Below are 25,283 nucleotides of genomic sequence, written 5' to 3'. Positions count from 1 at the left end.
TAAAAGAATACAGGCTTGACTCCGGTTGCATGTTCATACAGACAGAATTCGAGACGCTATTGTAAGTTGTACTGCCACAATGGAGGTCTATAGCTATTCATTAAGCTATACATTAGCTGTTAGTATGGCTGGGCAATACATTAAAGGCCAGATCTACTAACAGTTTCCACCAACGCAAACCCTTTTGGTTTTAAAAAAAAGGTAACACTTTACTTGAAGGGGTGTGCATAAGACTGACATGACACCTTCATAATCATGACATGACACATGTCATGAATATGAAGGAGGTTTTATGCATGTTTATGACAACTGTCATTAAGTGTCATTCGCTCAATTATGACATTTTTAATGCAAATATGACATTGTTTGAGATGTCTTTATGACAACTTGACATAAACCAATACATCATAACCTGTCAGTGTCTTTGGCATGACAACTTGACATTACCAAGACAACATAAATTGTCATAAATATGTCATAAACATGACATAGCAGATTACTTATCAAACTTAAGAAACCACTTAGCTTTATGGGTTAACATTACCGTACAGTAAACTGTCATGTGGTTGGTTTTGACATTGGCTGTCATGAGGCATTTATAACTGTGTCATGAATATTTTTCTTGACCTCAACTACAGTGGTACAAATTGAATTTGTCATTAAAATGTTATAATGGCCTCATGACAGCCAATGTCAAAACCAACCACCTGACAGTTTAATGTAATGTTAACCAGTAAAGCTAAGTGGTTTCTTAAGTTTGATAATTAGTCTATAATTATAATTAGTCATAAAAAGTCTGCTATGTCATATTTATGACAGGTTGTGTTGTCTTGGTAATGTCAAGTTGTCATGACAAAGACACTGACAGGTTATGATGTATTGGTTTATGTCAAGTTGTCATAACAAAGACTCTCAAACAATGTCATATTTGCATAAAAAATGTCATAATTGAGCAAATGACACTCAATGACAGTTGTCATAAACATGCATAAAACCCTCCTTCATATTCATGACATGTGCCATGTCATGATTATGAAGGTGTCATGTTAGTCTTATGCACACCCCTTCAAGTAAAGTGTTAGCAAAAAAACTACTGTCAGGATTTACTAAAGACAGGCAGTGAAAAATTAGCTCGGAAGAGGTGTGGAATTATTATTATTATTATTATTATTATTATTTTTTTATTTTTATTTTTTTTTGCAGCTGATCTTATTGCATATGCATTTATAGGATTTTCCCTTTCAGATGCAAAATTTATGAGAGGAGAGTATTTAAATGAATCAGGCAAGGTGATTTACTAATGTTTGCGCTTGTCAATTTACTGGTAATTGCGCCATTATTTAACGCCCAAAAAAGCATGTCTTAAAGCAGACACTGATTTGCGCTGCTCTTGGTAGATTGTGTTGGTCATTATGGAAATGATCCTGTGTTCTTTATTTTGCACGTCGTCAGTACTGTAGATCACACGCAGAACTTCCACTACTATTGGTGCTTTTTTGGAATTGCGCTCTTACGCTAATTTGCCCTGTTTAGTAAATCTGGCCCTAGTGTGATATCTTTGCTGACAATATACATTTAGGGAATATTGTGCATTATGCGATAATGTTAAAAGTTTCACTTATAAAGACAATTATTTTATTTTTTTGGCAGCATTGAGCATTGTAGCTAATCACAGTTCAGAGCATATGAGCAAAATGACCAATCCGGTCAGCTCAATGGATGTTAAAGGTTCTTTATGAAACCATAGATGCCAGTAAAGAACTTCTACTTTTAAGAGTGTATAACCAACAAATTGTAAACACAATGTAAATTAGAGATTTATTGGACAGCATAGACAACTTTATTGATTATAACGGGTGTTTTTGCAGGAGCTCAGTGAACTTATTGACAGCTTCAAGGGAGCGCTCTTTGCTTGCTTTCTGTTTACAACCCATTCACAATTTGAATAAAACTTCTTTTTTTTTCTCTCTAGACACACACTGCATAGTTTCTGGATTGGCAACCATATTTACTGTAAATGCGGGATTGAAGCCATAAACTAGGCGATTGATGGCAACGTATGGTACGAAAAAAAAAATCTAATCCTGTATGTCAAAATAGATGCATTAAGTCTGTGCATTAAGTCTTGGAGTGTAAATGCACACTAATATAACACCTGACACTTTTCTATGTAATGTGTAAAATGTTGATTTTCTGACAATTAGAGAGTGAATCTGGCAAATAGACAACACTGCAATCTACCACAACAGAGCAACTGCTGTAGAAAACAACTGCTCAGGGGCATAAAGAGTGAGAGAGAAGAGGGGTCAACGCGATTGGACCTCCAGTCTTGGAAATGTTTTTGGTTTTGGTACTGCAGCTACTGCATCTGTTTTTATGCAAGACAAAGCCAACTTCTGCTCTCTCTTTCCTTCCAGTTCCCTCTTGGTTTGCTTTCTTCCTCTGTTTCTGGTTGCACATGCCAGGCCAAACACATGCCCAGTTTTGCCACGGTGCTTATCTGTAAATATGTAAACTTGTGGAACCAGAGCACACCACCCTTTCTCTGCTACTATCGTATGAAGAGCACACACTCATGTCTCTTTATTTATTTACCTCAAGAAGTAAATCGACATGGGGGGCTTTAAGCTGAAGGTGTCTTTTGTTTCAGCACCTGGTCGTAATACTCAAGTGAACCTGCTGACCAAAAGAAATAAGCTGTCTGTTTTTCCTCAAACTGTCTTTTGGAAGAAGACGCACAGTTCTCAGGGTTAGATGTTATGATAGGTGCTCTGGATGTGTTGTTTGCCAGCAGAAGGTGTTTTCTTAGATTATGCTGAAACATCTCGATGTGCAGATGTGCTAAAGATGTTGTAGAGTTTCAACTTTTGAGAATTTCAACTCTTAGGGAGCAGTAACTTTTGTGATTTAAAGAGTTGCATATCAAACGGTTATTTTATTTTCATTTTATATTATATATATATGTATATACATGCATGCAGAATGTCCTTTTACATGCATTCTGAAAGCAATAACATCATTACTGCATGGCACGAGCTGATTGGCCTCTGCTAATCCTGCAACCAATGAGATTGCTTGCTCAGCATTTAAATAGTCTGGTTCAGTGTTTGTTGTAAGATAGTCCTGCTGCCCGCTATCAGAGTTCCTCTGAAACCCTCCACCTCCCCCAGCTCCACCTGCCTAGATCTGCTACAGGATTTATTTATGTCTGTTTATGCAGCAGCAGCATATCTTACATGCTCACAGCAGAGTGAGTCTGTGAATCTATTAGCAGTAGCAAGTCCATATTTTCTCTGCAGCAGCAGCAGCAGCAATAATCAACAGCATACAGATCTAGTCCGCCAAGACCAAATACATTAACATCCCCATATTCAATAACATGCTAAAACTATTCCAAGAGTTGCCATGTTTGAAATAAGAATGGGAACACATAATTTGGTCTTGTAAGAATTTCATGAGAAAATTCTTGAATATTTTTCCTTATGAGATCTGACTTCTTTTTGGTATTTGCAGTTTGATCTCCTGTTCCTAAACTCTAAAGGAGACTCAGGTGAGATTATTAGGCTTTTTTTTCTCAGGAGAGGAAGATTTAACTTAAGGCAAACTCTCCATTATCTCTCAATGAAATCTTATTTATTGCTGTCCTGAGAAACAGTTGAGATTTTAAAGCTTTTCTTTCCAAGATGAGACCCAATCCTTTAGTAGCAGTTGTTTGGAGCAGCTTTGCACTGTTGCGTATAGACTGTGATCGACCACAGATGCTGTTTATCAACACAACTGCATTTTCACATCCTCTTCACACTCGCATTTCCCTCTCCCCTTTATGACACCACATCCTGTTCCATCACGTTCATGCCATTTAGGTTCCGTGAATCCCGTTTCTCGCAGGGGTCAATATTTCACGAGATGGCCATCAAACGCCTCTCTGTTGACCCCTGAGCCTGTGCCCTGTGGTGCCGTCGTCATGACAATGAGGCATTTAAATTGATGGAGGCATAGTTCGACAAGGCCATAGCACTAGCCCCACGGGCACAGTGTGATTAAATACTTTAACTTCTGACCCCAGTGTTGCTAATTCATTTGCAGATGTGTTCCACATTGAGGGTGTCAGAACAGGAGCTGAACATTTGGATCATTAAGTCACATCTCACTGTTTGATATGAGCAGGGTCCAGAGGTCATACCCTGAGCTGTATTTTATCAGTGGATTTGGCTGACACTGCACACAGACACCATGTTATTTTTTTGTCCTGTAATGTTCAGTACTTAGAAGAAACAGATATTCATGGCAGTATCACATGCCCCGTATCATAACAAGCCCAAACAGCTGTTCTGCTACATTTATCAGCAATGCCATGTTTATACAGTGATACCATCTTCCTGCTCCTTGTAAGTAGACTTAAAATTTCCTTATTGTGAACGATTTATCCATTATTCTGGTTCTGGAAATACTTTCCTTTTTTATGCAGGCCATGACCACAATTAGTTTTAATATTAATAATAAAATAATATTATTATATATATAATATAATGAATAATTATAATATAATAATATAATATATAAAAATAATGTATATTTTTTACTAATTCAAATAATATTTTAGTATGGATATTAAAATAAGAATAGATTTTAAAAATAATTGTTATAATAACTGATCTTCAGTCCATTGGCTCCATTTTGTTATGAAACTGCAACTTTTAACTGTCCAATTTGATACAATTATTATTTATATATTTATGTATATTTTTCTTTTTTTGTTGTTGAACATCCTGTTTCACTTGGAAACATTTGCATTACATAAGCAAAATGGGTTACGCATGATGTTCGTCCTGCTTTTCCTTGATTAACATCTTTTGTTGGTCCTGCAAACATTTCTATCAAACAATCATAAGCTAAAACATAAGAGTTAGCCTTCTAAAATTGTTGTGTCTATCAGTATATAATCACAACCATAACTAACCCATGAACTCATAGTGGAATGAATGATGATTCAAATGTCCTTGATGACCTCAACTCCAAACCTGAACCTGAATTGTTTGATAGGAATGTTGTTGCAAATCACATTAAGGTTGCGGATACAATGATGCTAACATGTCAGGCGGTACCGAGTGTTGTGATTGTGGGGTGTTGTGATTCATTCTCAGCAAAACCACAGCAGGTCCACCATCCGTCAGATTGAGAGACAGAAGAACACATTGCTCTTTATTTACCTTCCTAATCCTCGCGTTTAGTATTCTGTGAGTGGTGGGGCGTCTCTTGTTTAATGTAGTTTTGTTTGTGTTGCGTAGGAACGGATGCCACATATCGGACCCGTCACTGATTTATAACTTCAGTGGAATTTGTAGACAAGCTCCAGCCAAAGCTTAACATCCGCCACCGCTGACACACCACCAGTTTAGCAATTATTGGATAACTGCTGAGCATGACGTGATAAGAAATGTTTCATAACATGACCAGAGATGGCATGTACTTCAGATAGCTTCATCATGGTTCTGCTTTTGTTCTTCCATCTGAAAAAAAATCTGAATTTCGTTTAGTATTAGCTATTGTGGACTGTTTTCTGCCAATGTTTTATCCTTGTGCAGGTTTCTACCAGCTGAATTTCTAAGAAGCAGTTCGGCCAACATTTTCAATGAGCAATCACTGTTGAAGTGTCTCGGTCTCTTCACTATTCGCAGTCATTCCGCCTGTCTGGTCGCTTTTTAACTGTTTTATTACTTTGTTGGGCCAAAAGAAGGCCGGCGGCCATTTCAAACAGCTCATTATTGCTGATCACTCTTCATGTTGTCTTTGTTTATGGGCTTGACTATTTGGCTACCATGGCAGAAGATGGATTGTGGGATGTTTTCAGCTAAGAGTTCCTGCTTTCTCTCTCTCTCTCTCATTCTGGTACTCTCCTCTCCTCCAAAATACCAATTTCCTTCCCTCAGTAACCGAAGCTGGGAAAGCAGAACTCCATCTAAATGGCTGTGGGCTTGGATGGGGCACATGGGGATTCCGGAATCTTTTGGGTCTCTTAGCAACCGGTGTTAATGTGGCAACAGCGGTTCTGAGAGGGCCTCAGTGACTGGATCTGGAAGAAGGGTCTGAGTTTGAAGCTTTGGACAAACTGAAATGAGATGGCATAGGAAGTGGATTTGATGAGGAATATTTCTAGGCATAATAGTGATTTACATTTATTCATTCAACAGATTCTTTTATCCAACGTGACTTACAAATGAGGATAATCACAAGCAATTTTTCTTTTAAAGATACAGCCATTCCTATCCACCTTATTTTAATGTAGAGTAACGTGTGACTTGAATGTACAATAGACAATAATAAACCGCATTTAGAGACATTGGCACATTATTGAATTATCTGTTAAATTTGAATTGAATAGCAAACGGGATTAGGAATTGCAAATCAAATGTGAATGTTAGGAAGTAGTATTAAATGAATTGAAATTGGTTTGACTCTGAGTTTAGCTATATAAAATAAAATAAAATAAAATAAAAATAAAGTAAAATAAAATGTTGGCCTGACTAAGGGTGTGTTCACACTTGTAGTTTGGTTCTATTGGTCTGGACCAAAAAAAGGAAATAACACATTTAGTCCTGGTTCGATTAATGTTCACACTGTCATTTTTAAGACTGAAACAATACTGTGTTCTGGGCTAAATGCGCTCATTGTATGTGCTTACGGATGATGGCATTTTGACCAGCTGTGAATTCGTGAAGAGTTTATAAAATGTGTAAAGGAGTCAAAACTGCAGCAGGAATTTCTCTGTTGCACACAAACAAAGATCTGCTGCGAGGAGACGCGGTTCTGACGCCTGTACCGAACTGTGATGGCAACATCGCGACTATGACGAGAAAAACAAGTACGCTTCAGCATTCTGTTCTTTTTAGGGTTGTATCTTGTGACTTCATGCCCTGTTTTTGGTTCATTTTGATCTCTTTGGTCTGTGTTGCGTTCATATTTCTGTCGAATATCACTAGAGTTTGTTTGGAAGCAGAGCAACACCCATCTTTTCAGGGGTCTCGGTCCACTTGTTTGGTGCGCACCAGGGTTCGGATGACAGCGTTCACTCTTGAACCGCACTAACAGAGCAGTCGCACCAGAGTTCGTTTTAAACGAACCAAACCTGCCAAGTGTGAACTAAGTCTTGTTTGAAAGTTTTGAAAGATTTAAATACCTTACAAATAAATAAATTCCTCTTTCTGTCATTCCCAATTCAAGTTCCTGATGGGAATTCAAGTTCCTCAATTTTTCAGTTCTACTTGGATAGAGAAACTTTTGTTTTGGTGACTTTCTAATTTGATACTAATTTTTGACTTCCACAGCAGTGTTTTTATTGTTCACTTTAACTGTTAAAAAGCTAAAAATAAAATATAAATGTAAGATGAAAAGCTTTCGTAACATAAAAATGTTACCGTGTTAGCTAGCTGAAATAAGTTTGTTGAAGTACTAACATAAAAATATAAAAATAAAAGCTCATTCAAAATATGAATAAATACTATAAAAGTATATTCATAATACTAGCATTGTTCCATATCACAGGTTTCTAACCAAACGAAACTTTTTTACAAAATGGCTTCCCAATGAACTGCATACTTTCTCAAAACAGATGGCGAGATGTTCTTTCCCTCCTATATTGTGTAGTGTGTGATGTGACAGGTGGCTTTGTTTCTGGCTGAACTACATCAATGTCAGGCTTCGTCCATCACAGAAAGGTGTGTGTGTATTTGTGTCTATGCATGTTTTGTATGTGCTATAACCTCGTTTACCTGCCTCCTTCATACATCGCCAGTGTATCTCTCTGTTTGTCTCTGTCTGCGATTTATCGATTCCTCCCTCGCCAGCAGCATTCAGCTCAGAGCGCCCGCCGGCTGCCTGTAGCGTGCCTGTGATTGACACCAGCTAACTGATAGGCCAACCCGCTCCACATGCGTCTCTCACTTCCCACTGCTGCGTGATCCGTCCCACTCCTTCTAATTGTGGTAAAGGCCACGTTTCTATGACAACCTTATTTACGTGATTGTGCTGTTGATGGGCTCAGGGCTCTGTGAAAAAGAAAAGCATGCATGAGCTGATATCTCCAAAGATTTCTGAAGACTGCTATCATCCTGTTCGGTGGAAATTGAGCCTGTTGCAACTTGGTTCAATGTGCCTTTCAGATTCAGCCTACATGCATATATTTTCTTTACAGTTTTGTACTTGAAAATCCATACAGAACTAGCTTCTGATGGTATTAGATGGTTGAAGCCTAGATAGTTCATTAGTTGGTGGCTTCATTTTGTGTGTGGGCTTTCGCTGCTTGATGTCTCTTGTGCATTTGGTTGCCCATCATAGTAGAACTGCAGTAAAGATATTTGATTAAATGTATTTTTGTATAAGTGCTTTCACTAAGTAGTAAAGGTGTAAATTGCAATGATAACATTACCATGTGTATATATATTTGCAAACTTTTGAAGGGTACGTATATAAAAAATCTGCTATATCTACTATACTAAATATGCATATTTATAAAACAAAATAAAAAATTTGCCACCTTGGCTAGGGTGTTTCCAAACTTTTGAAAGGAACTATTATATAAATATTGTATTATAATAATTAGGCTATTATTATGTTATTATTATGGTCACACTTTAGTTTAGGGTCCAATTCTTTCTATTAACTAACTATTAACTATGACTTTTGCCTCAATGAACTCCTAATTACTGCTTATTAATAGTTAGGAAGGTAGTTTGGATGTAGTATATCATCCTGCATTCTTTAATATATGCTTTATAAATACTAATAAACTGCCAATATCCTAGTAATATGCATGTTAGTAAGCAACTATAGTTGATAGTGAGAATTGGGCCCTAAACTAAAGTTTTACCATTATTATAATCTTATAATGTTATTGTTTATTTGTATAATAGCTCTTTTTATTTACAGTGCCTTTCAAATGCCCTAAGCAAAGTGGCAATAATGAAAAAGAGCATGAGTTTCTTTATTATTGGTTCAGCACACCTTTTATAGCTTGAATAGATAAAGTAAAATATGAGACCCAATAATATATAAATGTGTTATTTCAGGTACTGACTGATTTGGTTTTATTATGTCATCCTGCGCAAGGTCAGTTCTCCAGAAATGTATTTTATTTAGTTTGTTACCTGCAGGGACTGAGATTTAGGGATCCAGATTTGCTGTTGTTTTCTGTTGTGTTGTTTTTGTAGGAGGAACTATAGATAATATCCACTCCTCACTTTCAGATGATCGAAGAAGTTGCAAGTGATTTAAAAAAAGAAAAGAAAAAGATATATAGATATAACAGGCTCCTTTACAGATGTCTTAACGCATTTTTTTTTTCTTTTTTCTTAAAGCGACATGGTCTCAGATCAGCCTGAAAGGCCACTGGATGCAGCCCATTTGTGACTTCTATTTAATCATCATTTTCTATGTCTGGGAAAGTGCTTAGTCATGTTCCCAAGTGAACAATTTAACGGGTCTTTAATTAGCTCAGACTGTGTGAATGAGATCCCAAAGCGACCTTAATGACCAATGAGCCCCTTAATGACCATCGAGCCCTCTCAATTACACACACACACCTGTCTTTTTCTTGTCTGCAATCACACTGCAAGGCATTGTAGAAATATGACAAAAAAAAAACTTACACAAACATACCATAGTACCTGTTTGATTTGCACCCCATTGACACGGGATATTTGGTTATGCTAAATCCAACATCTTAATATTTTTTTTTAGCAGAACATATTCAATAATGATGATTTGATCATGCACTTGCCGGCAAACACTTAATTGATAAGTTCCTCCGTAAAAAAACACAGTAGATACCACTGTTGCTCCGTTATTAGGTTAACACATTTGTTGGACACATTTACAAAACAAACTATGTTAATATATAAATACAGTCCTGTAAAATACTTACAATACAGCCAGGTTACTGTACAGTAGGTGAACTGTCTCTAACATAAGATGGTGCTGTTCTAGTATGATATTGTGCATGTTTTTGTAAATTGGCACATAAAGTCTCTTTTTGCAACCCAAAATGTGCAAACTCAGGGCTAAAGAATCTGACACATGGTTTGGCACATCTCACGTGCAACACTGACATTCTGACGTGGCCATGCAGTTGGACTGGTGCATTTTGCAGAATAGACAGAAGCATTAGTGTCATGTGATATTGTGTAGTCACACTCTGAGAACCTGCCTCCTCCTGTTGAGTCTGAAAATTCAGCCTTTTTTGACAGAAGTGCTGACCTCTGTCATTTGTGTGTTATAAAAACACACGCCAGCTGAAATGTTCCACAAAATATCCATACATCATGAGTTTATAAGCTATGCGTCTCTAAATCATGCCTTAGATAAATCACACCTTATGCATGGCATTGGCATGGTCTTGATCAATCATGATTGTGCATATATTAGCTTGTGGCTCATGAAAAATGATGACAGGTTTTTTGTTACTGATTTTTTTGTAACCTTCTCTCATATATCAAAGCCGATCGCACCCATTTCTTTCAGGAAAAAAAAGACACTTTTTTTTTTAATTCTTTTGTGATGCTTATGCAAGTTTGCGGTCGGTAATATTTTTGAAGACTTCTCTTATGCTCACCAAAACTGCATTTATTTGAACAAAAATTTAGAAAAGTAGTAAAATTGAGAGCAATTATTATAATTTAAAATAACAGTAAGTAATCTGTAAGTAAAAAAAAACTTTTGTGGAAATGGTGATTAATTTATTTTATTTTATTTTTACAGGATTCTTTGATGAATATCAAGAGCAAAAGAACAGCAGTTATTTGAAATACAAATTGTAACATTATAAATGTCTTTAATGTCACTTTTGATCAATTTAATACATCCTTGCCTTATACAAGTATTCATTTCTTTAAAAAAAAAAATAGTAGTGTGTGTCCATTGATGTACAATGTTAGTAGACAAATTAGCTAAGCTAATGAGAACGGTATTTTTTCTAAAAGTCCACAGAGCCAGAAGTGCCAATAGTTAAAGAATCACCTACAAATAACTTTGGAAGAATTGACTAGTTTAGTGCTACTTTTGTGGTACTTTATTATCCTTTTTGGATTTTGACAGCCACATGAGGATTAGTAAATGAACAAATTTTCTTTTTTGGCCAAGCTATTTCTTTAAGGCAGTGTGCAGGGCCACCCTGGCCCAAGGACCTGTTGAGTCTCTGCTGTGGATCACAGATGAAAGCGGGCCGGGAAATTGCTTAGACTGGTTGCAATTTCCGTCCTTACTTGGGTCCACATCTGTCAAACAGGCCAGGCCAGGGGTCTTCCCCTTAAAACCACGACACACTGTGAAACCAGTGTCCGTCAGTGTCTGTCAGTTAACAGCGTCTGTCTAGCTCAATCCCCTCAGCCATTACCACACCAGATAATGAAACAGCCACCAGTTTTGCTTTCTCATTCTTGTTTGTTGTCATCGCATGGAGTTGAGAGGTACGTGCGTGCAGGGGCGAGAGATCCAGATGTAATCCGTGGGATTGGGACCTAAGCTCGGAAAGGCGGACGAGAGCTGCCCATATCCTGGACACAGCCCTGAATGTTCCCGGAATGTTCCCCTTCAGGCAGCCGCCACAGCTGGGAAGCACCTTCTCAGAACTTGTGGATTATAGCAGAAAAACAACGGCTGGGTTTGAGAAAAACTCTCTCCCATCGCACAAACACACTCGGACTGCCCGAAATCCCACAAGTCTCTATGCATGTTTTGTTTTGTCTTTGTTTCCCCCTTTAAAAACCAGGAGAGTGGGGTTGCTCATTATGGACAAAGAGTGTTGGTTTGATGTTTGGAATATCTACATCCCATTATGTAGTTCTTTGCTGAAATGTCCTTCGAGTGTATCCAGAAACACACTCTCGAATGAAAACATTTGCCCACAAAGAGAAATGTTTATATGGCGTGTGAGTGATGGATCTGCTCTGGGTTTGTGACAAAACTTCACCATGTTTTGTGGATTTGAACAAACCCCTAACCATAAATATTAAACTTTGGCGTGTAACACAATCCACACCATTTCCACTACGGACATGGCACCTCAAATAATGTGGCTTGTTGGGAAGAGGCACTATAATTATCCCTTCCCTAAGTCTTTTTCTCACTCATTGTTGGAGGTTTTTTGGGGTGTTTATGATGTGCTAATCTACTGAGATGGTTCCCTGCAGACTGTTTAATAAATCTTAAATGGAGAGATAACCTCAGGTCAACAAATCCTGTATTTCCCAGCATCTTCCTTGACACAGAGCACCACTTTCTTTCACACTCATACAGCTTTCACAGAGCATACACTACACACAGCTCATTAGTTTTACTTCACCCATGCTTAGTGAATGTTTGGACCCATCTTTGGTCATATCCTGTACTTTATTCAGCTGTTTCCAGCGTGTTTGCTTGGATAATTAACTCTCAAAACATCACAAAACCTGCAGTCAGGCTATTGCCTTGTGTTATGGACTCAATTTAAGGCAAGACACTACTGGCAAATCCATTTGTTTTGTTTTTTTTGTTCATGCACTGGGCAGTTTTGGGTTATTTTTCTTCTATAACTTTTCTTCTTTTAAAGTAGTGGAAAGAAATCATACAAAATACACATTTAAATGTTTGCTTCATGACACTGTTTTATTACACATCTTTTTAGATTTCTGTTAAATGAGTGCATATCTAATTAGATTCTGACTCATTTGCACATTTTGCATAACATTTCAGAAAACTTGAAATAAAAACAGTTGTCTAAATGTAAGTTTAGTGTTTTATCAACTGGGGAAGTATGTTATCACCTTTTGCCTTAAATAAGAATAAAAGGCTGTACAATTAATCAGATAAATAATCACAATGATATTATACATGGATGTTATATATTTAATTATGCATTTTCCTATTTTTACATTTAGATTACCTTTGCCATTGTCTAATAGTCACTTAAAAGTTCGTCTCTAAAAACACTATAGTAATTAATAATACTGTTAAATGTAATCTTTAGCAAATTTCAAAATTAATATACATTTTTTCATACACTGTGCATTATAATGTCGTGATTTCACACGTAGCATTTCAAACAGTGGATTTAAAGTTTTTGTTTATTTTATTTTAAATTGATTTAGTTAAATAGTAGAACTATATGGAATAGTGGCTATTTATTAGTCATCGACCAGTATTTTTAATATGGGAGCATCCTTAATTATGACTGCCACAATTACCCAAACATGAAAAGCGTTTATTGATTGTATTTTTTCCATCTCCCAATTTACAACATTTTTGCAGCACTTGAGCACTGCAACCAATCACAGACCTTTTGTCCATTGCACATAAATCTAGGCCTATCAGTAACACACAGTCCTAAAGACTGAGTTTTAAGCAGTCTTATCTACAGATGCTTTAATAACCCAATTGAAAAGAGGCATTAGAACCAGTCAGAGAAGCATTAGTGGCATTAAAACCAAACTGAAAAGTAATGTTAATTTGTAATTATTTTGGATCTGCTGTTCAGTCTGTTGTCGTGCTCATTTTGTAAAGCATATGGTGTTGCCCAATAACACCTATGCAAGCAACACAACAATACTAGAACTCATCCATTATAATCAACACAGTGTAGACCGAGTGAAAATAAGAGATATATTTTGCAGTGCATACAGCTTCAATGATTATAGTGTATAGAGTCCGGAGCCGATGTGGACAGTCAGTGAGCAGAAACTGGGCTGCAGGGCTCCAACAGTCACATGAAACACTGTAAATCTGCTGTGACATCTTCGTTGATTGTAATGAAATGGGTCATATTGCTCACTTTTGTTGTTTAATTTATTAAATACTTGACTGGCAGTTTTGTTTTTCCTGTTACTAAGTGGGTCAGTGGGAAGTTGACCACTGTCGTTTTCAGTGATTGCACAAATGATGCGTGTGTGTGGGTGTTGTTTTTGTGACCTCTGCTAGTGGTTTAGTCCTCCTACATGAAGCTCTGACCCAGTCTGACCGCATCCCTGTGGAGAGGACTGTGGTAACTGACTGCGTTTACAGAAGTCATTGTGAACACGTTTCTTTCTCGCTCAGTCACACAAACACACAAGTGTACATTCACAGAAATCTATAAGAGATTTTGCAGCTGCACATGTCTAGAGTTTGAGCTCTGAGAGCCGTTCTTTATATTCTTAATTACTAATTATTTTTGTCTATTAGAGTTTTGGTGATTGTTGGTGAAAATCTGCAAATTGACAAATGTGTCTAACTGTAATAGTTTATGGGCAAGATTTACTAAACGGGACAAAGTAGCATGAGATTTGTACAGTATATCTATATCTATATCTATATCTATATATCTATATATATATCTCTGGGTTATATGTTGTTGCAGAATTACTCATCCTGAAACACCATATAAAGACATGTTGGTTCGTTTTACATGTGGTTCAGATGGCGTCTTCCTTTATAAGTGAGAGGTTCTTAGCCAGAATAACCTGCAATGTGGACAATACTTTGTTCTGATTCTTTATTCTGTAAAAAAAATGATATGCAAAGTGGGCAGCGTTAACTAAATTGATAATTAAATTGAAATGTTTTTTGTTTTACCTCTCACTTTTTATAGCCTTTATTCCTGTACTGTCTCTCTCTCTCTCCCCTCTACTATCTGTCTCTCACTCTCATTGGCCTTTATTATGCTTCTGCTGAATGCTCTTTATCAGAGCGAGGGGGCTGCTCTATAAAGGTGGATTGCCAGGCAACAGAAGGTCAACCTCCTGTTTAAATGGTCACAATGGCTGCAGTTTGAGAACAGAATAAACAAATCCGTGTGAAATATGCTCATTATAGCTCCTAAGGACAGTCAGTGATGGAGAACACCTTCACATCTCCTCATAGGGGCTTTTGTTACAGTCCTTGATGAATTCATTCAATTCAAAAGCAGAAATGTGGACCTTTTTTTTTTTGTTGTTGTTGTTAAAGCACATTTTTATTGAATTCTTTACTTCAAAAAGTTGTGCAGTTAAGTTGCCGTTTTGCAGTCGGGCTACTTTTGTATGTGAATTGTGTGGGTGTATGTAAACAGTGCTTATACCAATTCCAAAATAACCAGGCTTTATTTTTCAGTTTGTCATGATGTGATTAAAAAGATTGCTTTAACTGTTATGTAATTTTGAAAGTCTCCTACAGTCGGTTTACATTCATCCAAGGTCAAAAAACACTTTAATTTTCCCTTAATATACAATGCAGCATCATCTCTTTTCTTATATTGTCTGAAACGGTACAATAAAGGATTCAGTCTTTCTGAACCCCTTCTTTTCTGAGAGCCTACTCTGCTCTGATTGGTCAGATGGCCCAGTCTGTTGTGATTGGTAGTGCAGTGCGTGTTGGAAACTATAACTCATTACCATAAATTGATTTCAGTTCCAGATCTTCCTCAGCACTTGCTATACGGTGATGCAAACCGTAACGATGGGGTCAGTTTTACCGTATTAATTCGAGCTTGAGTCCTCATCCATTGGAAGTGCATGCAAAGTGGATTAGCTTTCCCAGCGCAGAAAACAGCGTCTTCTCGAGATATCGCCAACACTAACCAAACTCTTCCAGGCTTCAGCTACATCTACATTGTTTGAGAGCTGGGGCCGGTTTCACGAAGCTATTTTAGACCGGTCTATAATGTTAGACAAGTCTACAATTTGCTCATAGACTAGTCTAATGCAAGTTAGACTGTTTCACAAAAATAAAGACTGACTTAATTTAGACCAAAAGGCTAACTTAGGTCTAAGACTCTGTTACCTTGGCAACCAGCAGTAACAATCAGTTACATTACAAACAGCCAAAAGAAAAGGGAAAATGGCTCATAATTTAAACATTTCTTCTTGTTACTACATTCTCCGCTAAATTTCCCAAGTAAAATGTCCTTGTAACTGTTATACTCCCTCCTCCAACAAATACATATTTTCCGCTAGGGTAAACTGCACTGAGCGGTTGAATGCGCTTACTCGATCCGCCATGTTTTTTGTTTTGAAAAGTGTACCCAGAATGCATTGCAGTGTAGTCCTACTTAAGATAGTCAGAGCCTTAAGTGCTTTGTGCAACGGTCTGATTTTGATGTCTATCTGAAGTCTGACTATCTACAATATCTAAGCCATAGTCAAAGTCTATCTTTGTGAAACTGGCCCCAGGTCTAAGGAGACATTGTTCACAGGCAGCCAATGAAGAACATAGGCGGGCATTATGCAAATGTATTACAAACATACATAGGTTAGTGCAGGAAGTAAGACTGGGATTACTTACGACTCGTTTCAGGCATTTCAGAATTGGTTCTTTCTTTCAGGAGACAATAACTTCATTTATCGTGCAATTTGATCTTTGAAACTTTGCAGAAGTTTTGCATTCACTAAGAGCTATATTACACACTACATGAAAGGTTATACCAGAAAAAGCATAATAGGGGCACTTTAAGTGTTTGGTAAGCAATTTTGTCATATGACTAATGATAACGTTCGCAGTGTTTTATGGTAACACTTTAATAGATCATAGAAATTAAATCTGAATAAATAAATATATTTATTAGGGTAGTTTATGATTATAATTGGTTGGTTATTTTTAAATCAGCTAGACTCTTGTCACTAGTTTGTATGCACTCCAAAGTGTCGTGCGATAATTGGGGTCCTTCAGGGATGGCTGTTTTATCGATCGCCTGAATGCTTGACCAGCATCAGTACAGCTCCTGTAATGAGCAGAAAATTACTGTATACCTATCAGAGACATGGGGAGACAGTCAGAAATTGGGCTATTTAGCAAAAAGGAAACATTCAGAAGTTATTCAAAATTGATATGAAATAATAATTACAATTGAGCTAAAATTTGAACCTGATTTACATTTCCTGAAGGAAATAGCAGTCCTTGCAAGGCAGAAATATCAATGAAGTGATGCCTTTAAAAACACTGTATTGATACTGGTCTGCTTTTGTACATTGTTTAGTGTTTCTTTAACTTTGGGCACTTTTGATGCCAAAAATGTGTCATTTGATTTAATAGCATAGCTTACAGGCTTTATGACGAATGTCACATGAACAAACTGGTCTCATTGCATTCGCTTGTCTGAGAAAGTGACGACTGACTGTGATATCAATGGACTTTTAAAGTAATCAGCTAGCCTAGATAGTTCCTTTTATTGTTGGGGTTTCGTTTGATTTAATATCTAAATGTTAGTGAGAAAAATTTAAATAAAACAACTTTTTGATATCAGTCTGCAATGGACATCGGTTATGCTCGTTTTTACTCACTCCTTTGAAGGCATCTTGAGTAAAACGGCTCTATATTTAACAAAGGACATGCAAAAGACCCAAACCGGAAGCGACAGAATACAGAAGTATGTTGCGCATGACACACATTTGTACTCTTAGTACTCTTAGTACAAGTACTCTTTGCATAATTTGATAAAATGACAGCTTGATTAGACATGCCTCACAATAACAATATTCAAAATTGGAGGTTGTGACAGAAATGACAACGCTATCTCACGACCAATTCGTACGAGTGAGTACGAGGTGGCTAATTCGTACCACCTCACTCGTACGAATTCGTACAAATTGTCTAAACCCCAGTGATGGGTAAATTCGTACGAATTATCCACCTTGTTAAAAATACGTATGAATTGCCGTGAGATCAGATTGCAAATGACAACCAACAGTCATTGTAGACAGTCATAATTTTAATAAGAATTGAAAATTTCACTCAAATTCATACTTTAATAATATATTTTCATATTTTAGGGTTTCTGGATAAACCAATACAATCTACAGTATAAAGGAAGCACTGAAAATCATTTTAATGTGACCTTTATTTAACTAAATATTACTAACACATGAACAACGAGCAATATAGACAGATGGATATGGACATTTTATATGATCTAAATGATTGTGCTTGTGTGCGAGTGTGTGAGAGGTCATGCATGGTTAGTGTGCATCTTTCCCATCAGATGCTGATCAGTTCCCACCTAGTCTGAGTCATAAACTCTTTCTCCCTGTCTGTCTCTCAGTCTGTCTCTCCTACCACAACACCACAATGCTGAATCAACTTAAAGTCAGTGAAGCTGCAAGTCACGCCAACGAGGCTTTGGAGTCTAAATCTGATAAATGAAAACAGTGACCTCTGTAATCCCTAGTTGAATCTGAATCACTAGCTTTAAATACTCAGTGGTTGGAATCAACAAGTTTCAGGTTTTTTTTTTTTTTTGGAAAACGACCAGTGCATTTAACATTTTAAATCTTTCCTTTCCTTTCTTCATTTTTTTTGTTTTGTTTCTTTTTAAAGAATTTTTTAGTCATTGGAAATGAGCACCCTCCCAATGTGGCTTAAGTTTAGCAAAGTCTATAGCGCATGCAGTTTTGGTTACTGTACATAGCAAATGATAGTATCTAAAGACATTCTTTCCTGCTGACTTTTAAAAGTGAAGCCAGGTTGTGACCAGTGGGACTTACAGGTCACCCAGTGAGAGATTGATGGAAAAAATAAATCAAACGGTAGTCTGATAGGTGGAAGAAACCCAAGGATAAAATGATTGAAGGGGAAAAAATTCCATACTGGTTTGGTGGCTGTGGAGCGCAAATGCTTTTAACGATTTCTCGCAGGTGTTTTTGTAGCTTTTAGAGTCGCGTTTGAGAGCTTTCCCAGTGCGAGCAAACCAGACGATGTGGCACGCTCTCGAGAGATTTGTAGTTTTGCTTTTCTGTCTGATATACACAGGTTGTTGAGACAGTTTGGTCTATTCCAGTAAAATTGTAAATAGTGCAGCTATTTTAGTGCCCTGTTTATGAGCTCTGTAAGATAAACAAGTGTTTATTTTAGGGCTCCAACACGTGCAGCAGGATTAACAGCGATAAACGGCAATCCAGAAAGCTGGTGCACTGCTCTTTCCATCTCTCTTTCCATCTTAAATGCACATGAATAATATGTATTATGCATCTCTCTTAAATATATTATACTCTTGTTTTAGTGAATCGCTTTGTTAATTTCAGTGGAATGATTCAGAAGCCTGAGTGGTCAAATGTGATCACTCGAATTGTACAGGGCCGCATATTTGCGCGTCAATATAATGGGCTCACACGTGCTTACTGTATGACTCCTACGTCACCGCAATCGTCTTAACCTTGATTGCAATCCTAATCCATCAAAACTTTACTAGTGAGACGCTGGTTTGCTTTATCGTTCAGTCTGTATTTCACACAGCACGATGCTTGACAGCTCACCTCACGCTGTTCAGAAACAATCACAGAATATGACAGATGACAGAATATGTATGTATATTTAAAATGAAACAGTCCCTTTGAATAACATGTAATTATCATTTAGTTACACTGAAAAAAATGATTCGTTGAATTTAATAAAAAAAAAATTATCGTAAGTGGTTGTTTGCACACAATTGATTTTAGCTAAACAAATGCATTAAGTTGAACTTAATGCATTTGTTTAAATGTAGCTAAAATCAATTGTGTGCAACCACTTACGATACATTTTTTTATTAAATTCAACATCATTTTTTTCAGTGTATCTGCATTTAGGTTTCTCATGATAACTTTGAAATACTTTTTTGTAAAATGAATCTTCTGTCTTCAAGTCTTTGTTGAAGTTTTGTGTGGGTTTCCTGCTAATTGGTGACTAACTGGCAAGTCTACCTTACACCCTTTCTCTCGCACACAGAGACAAACATAACATTCACAAAGACACACAGCAACCTTTCCACAGCATGAAACCTGTGAACATGAAGGCTGAACTTGACTATTTGAGAGCAAACAGGTCTTGCCTGGAGAACGTTTAGAGAAATTTCAGAGATGGGGATTCAGCCTGTAATCACTTTGGATGATGGCAGTTATACTCTCAGACATGATTGCTGTTATTGAGCATGCCAGGATGATGATTGCGAGCTGATAACTTTATTTCCATGAAAGAGAGTTGTGACAGAGTGTGATTTTTGTTCTTGGTCTTGTGGCTGCTAATGAGATCATGGCTGTTTTGGGTATGAATGTTGTTTTCCATCACACACATAAAGCTGTGTGTTTTTCATTTCAGAGCTGGCAAAATACTGTTAAAAATAAATTTGAAATAAACAAATATGTTTGCTGGCTTGTGATTTTTTTTTTGGGGGGGATTTATTGGATGATTTCCTCATGGAGGGAGAAAAGAGTGCAGGATGAGAGAGAGAGAGAGTTTGGACAAATCTACATGTTTTTGCACATACATCTGTACTTATAGAAACTGATGGGCAGATTGATTCAAATATTAATATTAAAATACTGATACTGCTGTTTTGAGAGGGCTGATCTTCACATAAAAAATATTATATGATATAATATTATATTATGGCCTATTTAATGTTTATAATTTTATATTTTTAAACATTTTATCCTCATAAATCTAAACACTTTCAAATTATCAGCAGGACATCTATTGGTATTCTTGGTATCAGATTTAATTTAATTGTAATGATATTTCTTGAACAATAGTACATTTAATATTATATTATATTATATTATATTATATTATATTATACTATATTATACTATATTATTGCAAATTGTCAATAAATGAAAGCAAAAAGACTTTTTAATGTTAACAATGGACTTTTAGATCTACACATTCCCTGCCCTTTATCGTTAGCTTTAAGCTTTTAGCTTAGCTTTTACATTTGTTCTGCAGAATTTCCCACAAAATCAGAGCAGAAAATGTGAAAGTAATTTGCAGATTTCTTCTGGGCAGTCGTATGCTGTGAGGACCATAGAGTCTCATTCTCTATTGTTTTAGAGTTCACAAGCCTTCAGTGTCATCCACACCTCACAAAACACGCAAGGCCTTCTCCTCTACCATAACAATCACTTTTATTCTCACCAAGGATAGGCCGCTCATTGTCTATTGTTCTGTGTAATAACAAACGCATTAGGCCGCAGAATTAGTTGCTTAAGGAGTCTTGAGACTGTCCGAGAGCCTGCAGTATTGTCACAATGGAATGGGTGGAAAGTTTAACTGGAGGGTTAATTTGCTTTGGTGTGTGTATAGATTTGTGTTTTTAGATGGCAGAATCCTCTTCCATGTTTCAAGATACCCTTTACTCCTGTGGTCATGTGAATAAATATGACTAAAGTGAAAAATACACTCACATGAGGAGATACAAGACATATGAGTTTAGAAAAAGCTACTCAAGTTACTTAGCAAACTGACTTCAAAATTCACTTTTGAGCTTTGACTGTGTTTAATTTATGTTGTATAACAAAATGTGAAAGTTTCTTCAAGTAAACTTAACCACAGAGCTTGTTCGCTCATAAATCGTAACTGCTTTTCTGAAAACCCACAGTAGATTCATGAGGGAATCCCGTGGCGAATTAGCCTTCGGGCTGGCCTACAAATTGCCATCATGACTGAACAGCTCTATAGAGAGGGGAAAACGTTGAGCTGCAGGGAGTTTAGGAAGGGTAAAAAAAAAGAGAGACAAAGACTAATGATAAAAAGAGAGAGAGAGATGAATGTAAAGGGCATGGAAGACAGAGACAGGGTGATTGCAGGCTAAAGGAAAGAGATATTACAGAGCTACAAAACATTTCACCTTGACAGGATCAGGCAAGGTAAGTGCTGAAGTCAGCAGCACAGAGGAATTCTGGGTAATGGGAGGAGGCAAGGTTTTAATGTGATATAAAGATACATGCTGCATTCACCCAATTCGTATCCTATCCATCTTAAAAAAATATTCAAAATTAGAACTAGTGCGTCCCAAATCGTAGTATGTTGAAATGAGTATCCCAAAGGTACCCGGATGGTCTCCTTTTTTCGGTTCGAATCTGAAGTGCAGATCTGTGCACACTTTTACGGCTAGCGCTGCTTACAACCCATGGCACAGTGGACGAGGATTCGATCAGAAGGGCAAACACGAATAGAAAATGTTAAAAACCACAAACATGGCAGATGTGCGAGACTGAAGGTTTAACAATAATAATCAGTATCTAACCTGATGAAAAGATATTTATTCAATGTTATCCACATTATATATTAAATTGAATGTGGAGGATTTTAACTGTGACCAGATGATTGACAGGGCAGTTTAAACGGTGGCAGAATGAACCAAAGCTTGCCAATACTATTCTGCTACACACTTCTTCACAAAAACAGTACATAATATTAGGGCACAGTATAAGTAGATGAATTGGGACGCAGCAAAAATCTTGTCACACACACACACACACACACACACACACACACACACACACACACACACACACACACACACACACACACACACACACACACACACACACACGCCAAGAAAGACTCAATCTCTCACATTTATATCTGTCTATTTAACTTCCTGACAAGACACTGTTGACTCAACAATGAGACACCATGTCGGACATGTGACTGTACTGTTGTTGCTCTCTCTCTCATGATCTCTCTCTCTCTTTCTTTTCCAGCTCTTCCAGCTGATGTACCCAAACAGGAAGTAAAGGTCTTTTTCCAAGACTCGACCATCACCCAGATCAACCCTTCCTCTGATGCGTCTCTTTCCACGGCCAGCTTCATCATCATCATCCTCGCTCTGGGGCTGCAGTGGCCCTTCATCTGAAAGGCCACAACCACATACACACACAAAGATCATATGCACACACGCGTGAACATCATAAAGAAATGTCAGGCTCTTATTCCCCCCAAAAATCAAAAGAAAAAAGAAAGTATATATTGCATAACTAAAATGATGCATTTAGTAAATTTGCCATTGTATTTATTTAATTCAAAATTAAATACGGACAGTTTAAGCAAAAAGTGAGAGTTTTATTCATTCTCATAACTGTCATACAACAAAGAAAATCATGTATATACAGTATACAGTCACGATCAGAATTATTGGCACCCTCAGTAAATATGATCAAAGAAAGCTGTAAAAAATTATCTGCATTGTTTATCCTTTTTATCTTTTAATCAAAAAATTCTCAAAAATATAACCTTTCATTGAAGTAAAACAATTGAGAGTGGGGGAAAATTATGTTTTTGCCAATAATTTTGACCATGACTAATACAAATATATATTATATATGTATACTGTATATATAAGCATTTTTGCATCACAGTAGGCTTCTAAGAAAAGGAGGATATTGTTTAAATGTGGCTAATATATATATAAATAGATGTTTTGTTGCAATTTTAGCAAGCTACTAAGTTTATTTTATTGTATACTATTTAATTTGATTATTATTATTTTATATATTTTTTGTATTACAGTAGGCTACTAAGAATTTAGTTAATTGCCATGGTCATGTTAATTGCCAATACTGTCATAATGCAAAAAGAAAGAACAAGTAATAATAATAATATAAGCATTATGGTCTTAATGCAAAATCTATTTTCTTATTTCCCTCTTTTGATTTTGGTATGACACGTTACCTGGGCATTTCCTGACATATCAGTTCATAGGACGTTCCCTTCACTGTATCCCTAAAAATTCACATTTCAATGTTGTCATATTATGTTCCCAGCCTTCTGTGACAGCCCCATTTGTGTGGAAGACTCTGGCAGGGGGACTAGCAGTGCTTTCTGGGGTTTAAGTGTTGACACTCTCCACAGACTTATTATATCAGAACTGTTATCATCACCGACAGGGACTGTGGAATGCATGACAAAATATGTGCATCTGTGGAAACATCGCTCATGACCACACAACAAAAAAGAAAACAGAAATTGTCTGCACTCTGCACAATAAGCAAGGGATATTACCACCACACACACACAGAGCATTATTGAATGAAACTATGAATATGCACATTTAGTATGTATATAGTTTGAACTGGCGCTGAATTTATAGGACAACGAATGTTTATCTAAAGTATCACACACACATTTTTTTAATATTTCATGAGCTCTAACTGAAGCCCACACAAACACACAAATATAGTTACACAAATCTTACAGCGTATTGGGAATGTTCTGGGGCTTTGCCGTTTCCTGTTTGCACGGCTTCCATGGCTTTAAAGGGCTCGAAACATCCCTTAAATACTTAACACATTTTTTTGAAATCCTGCATTTACCTCCCCTCCGCCTTTCTAAAAAACAAACTTTAACTTAATGCTGTACATTCATTAAACATATTTGATATATACTCTGTCATTTTGGAGTATACGCGGTCAGTTTTATGAAATTGCACTAAACTTACTTTACAATTCCCCCCCCCCCCCGAAAAAAAGTTTGATGCAGGTTTGCGTGAATGTTCTGTAATGTTTAATGAAAAAAAAAAAAACACAGATATGCAGAATGCCTTTCTTTTATAAATAATGAACTTAAAGCAAAGCAATGCAAGAGGTTTAGAGATGCCAAATATTTTCTATAATAGCTTCTTTAGCAATGTGTTCATGGCAACATAGCAAAATGTATATTTCCTATTGTATGTTAACTTTTTAAGAGTCAGTATTAAAACATTGCTTTAGTTCTTACACAGAAGCAAAGAGGGTCTAATGAGTCTCCAAACATTTTTTATGTTAAGCTTTTGTTGTTGTTTCTGATTGCACATGAATTGCTACTTTTGATTTCTCTCATATCTCTCTGATGTTGGTTCTATAATGTTTTTATATGAACGTTCACAAATCTTCATACATTCTTAAACATTTGCAAACCAACCATTCAACCTCAAATAACACAGGTACATCCAGGGTGCGAATTATGCAGGGTCTGGATCCCTAGGCTTGATGATGACCCCACAAATTTGAGAAAACAAGGGTCCGGGGTTCTACCTGAGGAGGTGCAGGAACTATTGCAACATAAGGAGCGGTTTCCATTAGGTCTAATATTGGGTTGTACTTTGACAAATCACAAGGCATGTCATTATTTATCTTTTGATCATAACATCACATATCACAAATGTATGTTAAAAAATTCCTTTCAAATTCTTTTAAACTTAATTGAACCTAAAATTTTGGTTAATCACATTCACCCTAAGGATATTGATCAAAAATGTACCATTTGTTTTTAGCAAAAGAAACAAAGTCATTCTGTCAGGTTTTGACTTGACTTGACATGAGGGTTAATAAAATGAGTAAATAATGACAGAATATAATTTTTTGGGTCAGTTGTTCCTTTAATATCACACTCTAAATATGTATCTATAGCAATTACTTTTCATTAAAAAAAAAATTAAAAGAAAAGTTGAAGGTCATTTGTATAATTCGCACCCTGAATAGAGTTAATGCGAATACAAAACCGATGTTTTTACGCCGCTGCAGTACAACTGTCATTTCTGTGTATGGCTGTAAAATGGATTGCGATTACAGTTAGTT

The 25,283-nt window shown here is 36.6% G+C and overlaps 1 protein-coding gene across 2 annotated transcripts in view; it reads left to right on the top strand.

Annotated features, from left to right (window-relative positions):
* The window catches only part of gpc5c (glypican 5c), a 116,041-nt gene extending 93,101 nt beyond the window's left edge, over positions 1 to 22,940 (top strand). For both annotated transcript variants that reach the window (XM_084410580.1, XM_084410579.1), the window contains one exon: positions 22,434 to 22,940. In XM_084410580.1, the coding sequence (XP_084266706.1) occupies positions 22,434 to 22,585 (152 nt within the window). In that variant the 3' untranslated portion in view covers positions 22,586 to 22,940. The remainder of the gene's footprint in view (positions 1 to 22,433) is intronic.
* Positions 22,941 to 25,283: the final 2,343 nt, after the last annotated feature.

This window comes from Rutilus rutilus, assembly GCF_951802725.1.
Source record: "Rutilus rutilus genome assembly, chromosome: 6".
Taxonomy (NCBI): domain Eukaryota; kingdom Metazoa; phylum Chordata; class Actinopteri; order Cypriniformes; family Leuciscidae; genus Rutilus; species Rutilus rutilus.
The sequence above is the reverse complement of the archived record's forward strand: the minus strand, read 5'-3'. Positions and strand labels throughout refer to the sequence as shown.